General features: G+C 26.2%; 1 protein-coding gene across 1 annotated transcript; it reads left to right on the plus strand.

Moving 5' to 3' along the window:
- Nucleotides 1-7235: 7235 nt before the first annotated feature.
- Nucleotides 7236-9124, plus strand: LOC112756223 (probable galacturonosyltransferase-like 1). Its single transcript, XM_025804699.3, has one exon. It carries the CDS (start codon nucleotides 7605-7607, stop codon nucleotides 8676-8678), a length of 1074 nt encoding a protein of 357 aa, XP_025660484.1. The 5' UTR covers nucleotides 7236-7604; the 3' UTR covers nucleotides 8679-9124.
- Nucleotides 9125-12633: the final 3509 nt, after the last annotated feature.

A 12633-nucleotide genomic window follows, 5' to 3' on the forward strand; every position in this document is an offset into this window, starting at 1 on the left:
ATTAAATTTTGTAATTATCATGAAACGATGTTGCGTATAGAATATTCAAATCGAATGTGTTTATAGTGTTTGAGGAAAGCTCATGGAAGTTTGGAATTAAAAAGGACATCATTAATTATCTTTATTAATTCAAAACGAGTTGATCAAGGCTCTTGTTATTAGAGATGGGATACATACACATGCATGCTAGCACCGGTAAAACAGTTTGATTATGTAATAGTAATTTAGGTAGTGTTTGATGTAGAGACAGAGATTGAAAGACTGATATTAAAAAATTGAGATTAAGAAATTGAGATTGAAATAAATTTTGATATTATTTTGTTTGGTGTAAAGTGAGAGACAGAAAATTAAACAATAATGAAACTCTAATTTAATTTGCATAAAAAATAAAATTAGAATTAATTAATTGAAATGATAGTATTTTAGGTATAAAATATTATTAAAATTTCAGTCTCTGTGTCTCTACTTTTTGTAAGTATTGAAATACTGATATTTTGATGACTCTAAACTAATAAACATGATATTAAATCTCAGTCTTTCCGACTCTGTCCCAATATTTCAAAACAAATGCTATATATATATATATATATATATATATATATATATATATATATATATATATATATATATATAATTTTAGAATATAGAATGTACTTATTGTAAAAAAAAAATATTTCCCATGAAAATATACATATATATAAGAAAAATAAAAGAACCCATATTAATTTCTCTGCACAATTGCACATATGAAATATGTACGAGAGCAATCACAAAATAGAATATGTAGGTAAACAATTAACCAATGAGATTATATTCAATATTTAAAAATTGAATCGCTCATTATTAAATTAATAAAATTAAATATTTAAAAGTTTAATCAAAAATTCAACTGAAATAACTGAACATAATAAAATAATATATTAACTTATGATATATTTTTTTATTATTTTAAACAAATTAATTGCAAATAAAAAAAAACATATGTGATTCGATTAATTTATTGATTTTTTTCAATTTTTAACAGATTTATTTATAATTAATGTTTGAACCAATTTAATAATCAATTTTCAGTTAATTTGATCCAACAAGTCAGTTTAGTTTGATTATCAAACCATCATTGTGTCTCATTAACATCGTTTTATTTAATTAAACTTTAGTGATATATATGATCATATTCTATATCATTGCATATAAACTATCCGATCCATTATGGAAAAGTCTTTTATATATATATATATATATATATATATATATATATATTATATATATATATATATATATATATATACATTTTTTTTCCTTTAATTTCCCTCTTTTTTTATGGAATATATATCAAATTAAATAGACCACACAACAAAATGACATAGAAATTTCAATATTTCAAAGATTCGGCAGGGAATGAATGCAATAAATTAAAGTATGTCATTTTTAATGAGAAGACAAAGATTTGAGTGATTGTGATAATTAAGAAGATATTAGCTACGCATATATAGGATTATTAGGCCATATAGCACGTGAAAGAGCTGCCAATGAAAATAATTAACTTAATTTGTTATTATTGTCAACATCATATATATAAATTCTCAAATTAAAAAATGTTGTTAAACAGTTTTTAACACCCTTTGATAATTGCCAAAATCTGTATAATTTTTTTTAATTGTGTTGGATTTCAAATTTTCTTTCCATCCCATGTCATTGATGTACAAAGAAGTTGGTGAGATTAAGATTTGTTGTGAAAGTGAGGAAGCACCGAAGAAATGGGACTTTGAAACAAAACAAAGAAACTAAAACCCAAATGTACGGTTGTGTGTGAATCAAAATGTCGTACAAATCATGTTACCCCATTCAGTACTTTACCTTTTAACGCGCCTCTCTTTTTCTTTTTTTTTAATGCATTATTGCACTTTTTATTTTTAATATTGAATTAACAATGGTATTTTTTTAAATGGTGATCAACCGTGGTATTTTTCTAAAATGTGGGATGATTTAATATACGGAATACAAATTGGAACGTCCGATTTTTAAAAGGTACAAAAATCGAATCGTCCGATTTTTAGGTACACAAATTGGACCGTCTAATTTACGTTGAAAAAATTAAAAAATTTGGAGTACACAAATCGGACCATCCGATTTGTAGAAGTACATAAATCGGACCGTCCGATTTGTGTTTAAAAAAATTAAAAAATTTGAGGCACAGAAATCAGACCCTCCAATTTGTGTACTTCCACATATTTAAAAAACACCAAAAATTACAATATTAAAGTATATCACCACTTCTACTTCTATAACAAAAAAAATGAGCCGCATTAGTGCTCTGTTTTAAAATATTCGCCTTAACCGAAAAAAAACATAATATTTATAACATTTTAAAATAATTGTTTATCTTAATATCAAGATAATACTATTTATTTGATAATATATATATATATATATATATATATATATATATATATATCAGCTATTATATATTTGTGATTAAATATATATTTTAATTCATGTTTTTAACTAAATAATCAACTATTAGAATAATAAAATAATATCATAGTAAAATAATGAAACCTTTTTATAATAAAAATTTATTTTTTTATGAACATTAAATATATATTTTTATACAATAATTTATTGATAGTTGATTTTTAATATACATATAATATAATTGTTATTTATTTGTGATTTATTTAAAGAGATAAATTGCTTTATATGAGAATGAAATATGTAAGTTTATTAAGTAGTATAATTATATATGAGTGGTTTAGATGAAAATTATTAAAATATATATTAATTAATAATCTTTAAACGGACAAAAAACATTTATCTGTAAATCAAGCAAACTAAAACAGATTTTTACTTGAGAGAAAATGTTAAAGAAATAATTATTTATGTTTTTTTTAATTAATTTAAATTTTTGAAATGAATAATTTTAAGACAAAAATATTATATATTATAATTTTATGTTTTTATCTAATAATTTTTATTCTCTAACTATATATATAAAATTACTATTTTTTCTTTTTTTTATCTAAAATTTTACAATTTTAACTATTATAAATATTTTTTAGAATCCTTATTATTAATTATTTTCATGAAAGTATTACCTGCAAAAACTTGTCCAAAATCAGATCTGTTTGCCCATAAAATCCACTATGTAAAACGTGTGTGACCGTACTACTAGGAATGGTGGCTTTCTTCAACATTGTCCACATGGAATAATCCATCTATATATATATATTAGTATATTACACTAATCTTATATATAAAATAATATCTTATTTGTTCAATTATATATATGTGTGTGTGGATAATGTTGATAAAATTGACTGATCATATATCACCGACAACTATATAAGTGTGTATATACTTATTGGTAATTAAGTTTGGAACTTATGTTAATACTATTAATTGGAACTCAAATAGATTAATCATCAATAATAGAGTGGACACTCCAAATTAAAATTAGATTAGAGAGAGTATATATTAAAGGTGTTGCCAACTGTAAACTGCTATAATAAACAAAATTCTCTTAAAACAATTATATGACTTTTGAGGTGTTTGTGAGGTCAAGCTATGAATCTAGCTAAGCGCGTTTTTTCCAAAAAAAAAAAGAAAGAAAGAAAAACTAAACTAAACCCTTTAAGTTATTATAATTTGAATTATTTTTAATATATCTTTTGAGAACAAACAAATATATAATGCCAAAAGTAATCATATTTTTCGAGAGCAGAGGAGTGGTGAGGGGACCCCAAAATTTGAAATTTTGTCCCCTCTTTTTTTTTTTTTTCTCTTTTTCTTCGCTCGGTTTTCATTTATATTGTTTAGTTTTTGCATGAATAAAGGAAAGGAATATATCTATCCGTATATAGATTTGACTTCTCTAAAATTAGGTGATTTATAGAATAAAAAAAATGAACTACTAATCATCACTATAAATATATATTTTTTTATTATGTGTAGATCTTATCAAATAATTTTATTTTATAAATATATATTGTCATCTTAAAATAGTCAAATTCATGTATATCATTTAATTTAGATATAAATTTTTATTTTTATGCTTTCATAATAAGGGAAAAGTTTGCTTAAATTATCGATTAATAGGAATTTAGGTAATTAAAGTATTATCGTTCATAACTGCATATTATGGCTTGTGGCTTGTTAAATAATGTCTAATTTTCTGTTAGTTAATTAACATTATGAAGATTAAATATTTTTACATTATTTTTAAATTTGCGGAGTAACTTTTTATATATAAAAAAAAACTTCATATATTATTTTGCATTGACATAGGAATGGAAGAACAGAATCAACATCGAAATAACTTAATTTGATTTCATATCTAATCAATGAAATTGTGAACACTAATGATTAATAAGATCCACAATAATTTTATAAAATTATGTACGTGTAAATAACAAATAAGTTGCAACATGTCAAATGTGATCAAGAAAGGTGAGATGCCTTTCTTTTACCCAAAGTTCAAAATATCAAATATAATTGCTTGCAAACAACGTGTTTGGCTTCACTTTTTGCTTATATATATATATATATATATATATATATATATATATATATATATATATATATATATATATATATAATTTTTATGGTGTCCCTAAGAAAGATTACGATCCATTATTAGAGCAATATTATATGGATCTTATGTCTTGTGATGGTTTAGTGGGTGATGAGTTTAGTGTTACAAGGTTTTAATTGGTCATATTGATTCTCATTCCAATAATAATAAATAAATAAATAAATAAATAAATAATATTAATAGACCATTGTATTGGTCTCTCATGTAACTAAACTAGATTACTCAAAACATCTTTTTATACATAGTTTAAGTTATTGGTAGAGATATAATTATTTATTTATGTGTTTTTTTTATTAATTTAAATTTTTGAAAGGAGAGATATTATTATAGTTAGTATCACTGTTGACATTGGCCGCAGAGTTAGTAAGCATATTATATATATATAATACTAGTTTAGGTTGATTAACTTTAGTTTTTTTTTTTTTTTTAAAAATACTATTCTTACCATTAGGTTTTCTTTTTCATTATTTCACTTATATATAATTAGTGAAGAAGTAATAATTAAAATTTAATATTGACTAAATAATATAAATTTCTTACATGTGATGATGTATATTTCACATCGGCACACATATATGTTGACTTTGATATTGTAATAAATTTCCAAATGTCTTCTATATCTTTTACATATTAGTAATATTTTAATAATTTAATTAAGTTGGTATAATCAGCTAATCAAAATCTAAATATAATTATACTTTGGTGGATTTATTTTAATGGAAATAATTTTCTTCCTTGGAAATGCTCCCTTATGGAAGATTCGGTTGCTGGGACATAGTTTTCGGATTAGAGCATGATAGTTTAAAATTATTAAATAAAATAGAATAAGTCATGAAGCATGAAAAACATTCAATAATGTGCCTTAGACGAATGTGAATATAGCCTTAACAACAACGCTTTAATTGAACATGCTTGCTTAAAATTTAGGGTTTTTTTTCTTTTAATATTTTTTTACTAGTCTTGTGTCACTGTTACTTGTGCATAAAGTAGTAGTTTCTACCATTCTAAATTTCTAATCCAAGATGAAGGGAATTGAAAGTGCTCTTTCTTAATTAATATGAATAAAATCATTATAAGAAAGAAGAGAATTATTTTATGTCTAACTTCATATTGAACATGTGATAATTAATGTAGTGTTTGGTGGAGAGATAGAAATAGAAAGACGAAAATTGAGAGACAAAAATTAAGAGATAAAGATTGAAATAAATTTTATCAGTATTCTATTTGGTGTAAAGTGAGAGACAGAAATTAAAACAAGAATAAAATTTTAATTTAATTTGTACAAAAGATAAAATTGGAATTAATTAATTGAAATAAAAGTATTTTAGATATAAAATGTTATTAAAGTTTCAGTCCCATCTCTAAAAATTTTAGTATCTTGTGTCCTCATTTTTTGGAAGTACTGAAATACTGAAATTTTGAGGAAAGAGACAGAAATTTTAGTATCAATATCTAAATCAACATATATAATACTGAAACTTCAATCTCTCAATCTCTTACCTCAAAACAAACTTACCTAAGAGCATAATTAAAATTTCACATTTGATTTTACTCCTCCGAAATTTAAAGATGATATATAATAACTCATCTTTTATTGGATATATTTATCATTTGTCAACTTCTTATAAACAAATTTGTTCCTATCCAATAAAAAAACATTAAATTTATTATTAGTCTTCTTTTGTATGATAATATTATACACATGAATAAATTATTAAAGATTCTCCATATACACTAAAATTGAATCACTTAACCAGTCATTATCTATTTATATATTTTTAAATTAAATAATTAACTATAACTATAATTAAATTTATCATAATATAATTAAATTTATAATAAATAAATAATTAAAATATTTTTACAATATATAGTATAATAAAATTTTATTATAAAATACTAAATATATATTTTTTATATATAACAGTTAATTGGTAACTGATTTTTTGTGGACACTTAACATAATTAAACAATTTATTATAGAAAAACTACTTTAATTTAAGTTATTACTTTTTAGATGGTAAAAATATATTTTATTATTTTAAAATATAACTATATCTTTTTGTGTTCTAAACCTAGTTCAAAATTAGATAAGCTCAAAATTTTTTTTGATATTATTTCCATTATAAGAAAGACTCAAAGAAATAGGAATGAAATCAAAATGAAGATACAACCAAGGGTGGGATCTTTGTGTCATAAATATAAATTCAGATACATTCCCTATTTCATGGTACATTATATTACAAAGGTACATACTACATACCCTGTATTTTATAAAGTGGATGAGATGACCCTATTTAAGTATTTAGTATTTACTCTCTCCCCATCCATAATTTTAATCCAATGTAATATATTTAATTTAAGAGTTCATATATAATTATATATAGCCCATTCATATTCCATACAATACATAGATAGATATATTTAAATGACATACACATGAAGGATAATTAAATAGTTCAGAACCTTAGAAAGAAGGTAAGGGTCCCCATCCCATACCTGAAAAGAAAATGTCACAAAAACAATGCCATCAAATGATACATTTCTATGACCAAATAATTATATATTATTATTATATATTATATATGTGAACTCCACCTACTCTTCAATTCCATATATATTCTTGACTTTCCCCCCTCTCTCTCTCTCTCACTCTCATCCTCCAAGCCAGCCTAGCCTAGCTCATTACTCTCTTTTCTCTCTAAAAATCTTTTTCCTTTTTTTTTAATATAAAAAAATATTTTTTACTAATAAATCAAAGACATTTAAGCATCTTTGGAATAATGAAATAATTCCAATTATAAGCCAACCCATAAAGATCTCTCTATCTCTCTTCTTCTTTTCTTTTCTTTTTAGTTATGTTTTTTTCTAAACCAAAGGGATTAATGAGCATGTTTGAATAATCATGAAATTCCAATTATCATCATCATAACCCATATCAATATATTCAAATCAAAACACACCCTTCTCAACCTTCCATTTCAATCACACACACAAAAACACCATATATACTATGAACTCTAATCCCAAAAAATCACAACCACCATTATCACCACTCTCATTACTAATTCTCACCCTCTCCTTGTTCTTATTATTGCTACCATGTACATCCTCAACAAACGCCAATTTCCAACACCAATTCAAAGAAGCACCTCAATTCTACAATTCCCCAAATTGCCCCTCCATTGAAGACAATAACTACATATGCTCTGATGAACTAGTTCATGTTGCAATGACACTAGACAAGACATACATACGAGGTTCCATGGCAGCAATCCTAAGTGTCCTTCAACACTCTTCATGTCCACAAAACATCTTCTTCCATTTTGTTTCTTCAACAAAATCCAACTCATCCTCACTCTTACACACCACACTCTCAAAATCATTCCCATACCTCAAATTCAAACTCTATGATTTCAGCGACGAATTAGTCTCTGGCCTGATTTCAACGTCAATTCGCTCCGCCCTCGATTGCCCTCTAAACTACGCAAGATCCTACCTCCCAACCATTCTCCCAACATGCGTGAAAAAGATAGTCTACCTCGACTCCGACCTCGTACTAGTCGATGAAATTACGAAACTAGCCTCCACCCCATTAAACAAGGATCAAGTTCTTGCAGCACCGGAATACTGCAATGCAAACTTCACAGCTTACTTCACTCCCACGTTTTGGTCCAACCCTTCGCTTTCGCTAACGTTTGCGAATCGAAAAGCTTGTTACTTCAACACTGGGGTGATGGTGATTGATCTTGAGAAATGGCGGGAAGGAGATTACACACGGAAGATAGAGGAATGGATGGAGCTTCAGAAGAGGATGAGAATCTACGAGCTTGGATCGTTGCCGCCATTTTTGCTGGTTTTCGCGGGGAAGATCGGAAGTGTGGATCATCGGTGGAACCAGCATGGGCTTGGTGGAGATAACTTTAGAGGTTTGTGTAGAGATCTTCATCCTGGGCCTGTGAGTTTGTTGCATTGGAGTGGGAAAGGGAAGCCATGGGTGAGACTTGATGCTAATAGACCTTGTCCTTTGGATACTCTTTGGGCACCTTATGATCTTTTGATCACTCCTTTTTCTTTGGATTCTTGATCATCATCAACGAAATTGTTTCTTTTTATTGGATCCATGAGTTGTTTCATAACAAATCAGCATTGCAACAGGTCGATCAAGATCAAGATGATAGGAGAACTGTTAGACGATAATTTAGTCAAATCTTTTATAGAGTGAATATCCTATTCGATCCTGACAATTATTTCGAAAGGACAACGAAATTCTTAAAAAAAAACACCCAATCCGACCTTTGGTCTTTTTTTTGGGACTGATTAGTCCCTATAAAAAAAACATTGACTATTTTTTGATACAAGAACCTCGTTGTCCTTTCGAGATAATTGTCAGGACCGAATTGGATTTTTTTTGTCAAAACCTCGTTGTCTTTCGAGATAATTGTAAGAGGCTGTTTTAGATTTTTCTCTATTTTATATCATCTAATAGTCTTTACTTATGATCTTTACATAAATATAATTTCACGTGAGTAATCATTTTTTTAGATAGTATTTAATTGTTTTTAAATGTTGAATTCCATATTAGGTAAGGTTAAAACAGTTGATATTTTTTCAATAAAATAAGAAAACAAAGATGAGTTGCTGCTGGTTGGTGAAGCAAGGAATAAACAAGAGTAAATTGAAATTTCTTGCTTTTTAAGATCATATATGAATTTTCTTCAATGTGAAAATTAGCTATGTACATAATCTGGGTCCAGAAAATTTCTAAGGTTGATGATCCTTTTTGTTGATTCATTCACAAAAATTTGAAAAACTCATTTTCACAAGAGAAAGAAGGGAAGGATTATATTTGTGATTCGTGAATGAAGGAACAAAGATGATTAGTTTGGTTTGTGAGTTTTTCATTTAGGATAATTGTATTATTAGAAAAATTTGTAAACAAGTTATTAGTGAGTATATAGAGAAATACATATCTTTTATTGGATCCAGGAATCAATTTTTGTTTCTAATGAAGAGAACAAAATGAAAAGTTTTTTTGGCATAGATAATTTTCACTTTACATCTTTATCATTCATTTGTTCTCTGCACTCTATTTTTATTATTATTATTTAGTGATATGAAGTTCCAATTTTGTTACTCTACCATGTGTGTGTGAAATTTGGAGGCAACTTTTGATAGCCCAATCTTAAAAATTCAGTATGAAATATAATATAAATAATATTAGAGAACTAACACAATTTATTGTTTTTATTCAATATTAATCAATAATATTTAAAAATATTAATTTAAGGTATGGTTCTAAGCTATTGAGCTAAATGTGTGAGCTATTGAGTATTATTGACTAATATAAATTAAAATGAGTAATCTTCAAACTTTGCTCATATAATATAGTGATGAATAAAATTGATAAAACTAGTACACATGAAATGTTACTCTCACCAAACATTATTATATGAATTATATTAGTTGATTATAGTATAAGTATAAGGGTAAATTGTGAAATTCATTTTTAAAAGATTATCTGTTTTTAAAATTGTCTTTAAAAGATTTTTTAATCAAATTCATCTTTTAAAGATTTTAAATTATTTACACCAGTCTTTTTGTCACTTCTAAATTACCGACGACATCGAAATTTACTAATGCGACACATTAAATAACATCACACTGATCACGACATACACCTAATAGTCTTAATTGACTTCTAAAATGATAAGTTTATGTAATTAGATAAAGTAAATTCTAAATTGAAGGGGATCTTGAGACTTTGAAATCCCTTAATTTAAAATTGATTTAATCTAATTTCATAAATTTATAATTATGTTAATAAATTATGATGCCACTAGCAATAAAAGTGACGGAAGAACTAATGTGACTAGTTTAAAATTTTTAGAGGATGAGTTTAATTAAAAAAATTTCTGAGAGACCAATATAAAAAATGAATAATCTTTCATAGACTATTAGCCTGTTTCTACCGTGATGCTCAGATATCTTAATTAACTGACATACCCATGATGATAATTGTGCCTAACTGATACGGTAAAGAAACCATATTCGGGGTTTGTCCCGAGTAACGTCGGGTTGCGGGTAGACAACCGACGCGTGAGCTCATGACCTGCTTAGGACAGACATGCATCATATTGTTTGCATATTTACATTTAGTTGTGTCTTGTTTGTTGTATTTTCTCTGTGATTGTGCTAGTTGTCTTATTCTGCCTTGTTTGTGTGTTCAATTGAGTCTCTAGTACTATTAGTATTATGTATTAAACTAATTAAGAATTAATGTTGTAAGCGAGTTTTGTTTTAAATTCAGAAATTTTAAAGAAAGCAAATAATTGTCTAAAGTAAAATTAAAAAGTATTTTCAAAGGCTTGATAAAAGAATAGTTTTACTGAGTAAAGTCAATTATTCGCATTTCGTTCATTACTTTTACGGCATTCACCTTCCCTATTGAAAACATGCGAGGACGACGTTCTCATCCCCTACAGATCTTCTTTTTTAGTGACAGGTTCAGGAAGCCCTTGGCAAGGAGCCGTGACTAATCCACAGAATTTTATATACATGTATTCGTATTTTATGGATTTTGGTTTAATCTTAGATTTTATTTTTTTCTCGTCATTCATTATTCTGAAAAATTTCAGAGGAATAGGACTTGTATTTGAGGATCTTGGAATAAGTCTATGTATATATTGTTATGTTATATTTTATTAAGAGATTTAAAGTGAAGACTTTTTGTTTTCCTGATTAAGATTCCGGTTCGTATTCGTAAAGGTTCGTTATTAAATAAAGATAGTATAAAATAAAAAGGGTTAGAGGTAAGTAGCACTCGAACTTTTAGTACGATTATGAGGTGCTAAAAGTTAGGGTGTTACTTTATGGTATCAGAGCAGTCCTTCCTGTAGAGCTTTGAAAAATGGATTGACTATGCTTTACTGCATACTCTGAGTGTCTATCATGCAATAGGACTTGTCATAATGACAAGAATTTGAGTTTTAGATATATAATTGTCTATTGATTAATGCTATTAGTCGACCGTTGTATCTCTCATGGTATTAGGTCTGGCAAACTTAATACTAATGATTCATATATATGGAAACACTAACGGATTATCATAAATGAACTAGAAGTAATAGGTTATGCGAATCACGAGGTTTGGAAATGTTAGAAGTTACGTTCTAAGAGTTGGATTCGTTTCGACGTATACTTTTTATTCGTACTATGTGACTTGGTGTCATCTTTTCTTTCACTGTTTATTCATTTATTTTTCATTTCTTCCGTCCCTTGTTTCAATTCTTTTCGAAACCAGATTTGATTATCCTTCTTTATTATTATTTGTACACATCTTCATAAATTCTGTACCTTTCGATTTGACCTATAATTTGTTTTGATACAATGCATAATCCTTAATTTTTAAGCGATTTGAAACCTTGAGAGTTACAATTCGTAGCAAGCTAATTATGTGATTGATCCTTTTGCTTCGCATTCTACAACTTATGCACTTCCTACTGAGATTATAATCTATGACTTTGTGTTCTTCTACATGAATGATAATCCCTTGATAAGAATTTCGAACTTGTTTTGATACGATAAATTATTTCTAGTATTTTTTTCAGAAGTTCTTATTTTAGAATATTTTTTGAAGAGAGTTCTGTTTTGATTCTTTTTCTATCCAATCTTATCTGTTCACTCGAATTTTTTCGAGTATTTATTTTTGATGTTGCTTGTATTTTTTTCGTGAATCTAGTTTTTTTTAGATTTTAAATTTATTTTATTGTATCAATTTTTGAGAACGAAAATTTTTATAAATGAGAGGATATAACATCTTACTTTTTTTAAAAATTAAATAATTAGTTATTTATGTGTTATTATATTATAGTAAGATTTTATTTTTAAACAAATTATTTTTAATAAAAATAATTAAATAAAATTTTAAAATATAATTTAATTATAACTTATTTTATTAATTTAAATTATTTATTAAAAATTATTTTAATAGACAAAATTTAAATTAATTTTTATAAATATTATTATTTTCCTTGGTCGAA

The sequence above is a fragment of the Arachis hypogaea genome, chromosome 6 (assembly GCF_003086295.3).
Source record: "Arachis hypogaea cultivar Tifrunner chromosome 6, arahy.Tifrunner.gnm2.J5K5, whole genome shotgun sequence".
Taxonomy (NCBI): Eukaryota; Viridiplantae; Streptophyta; class Magnoliopsida; order Fabales; family Fabaceae; genus Arachis; species Arachis hypogaea.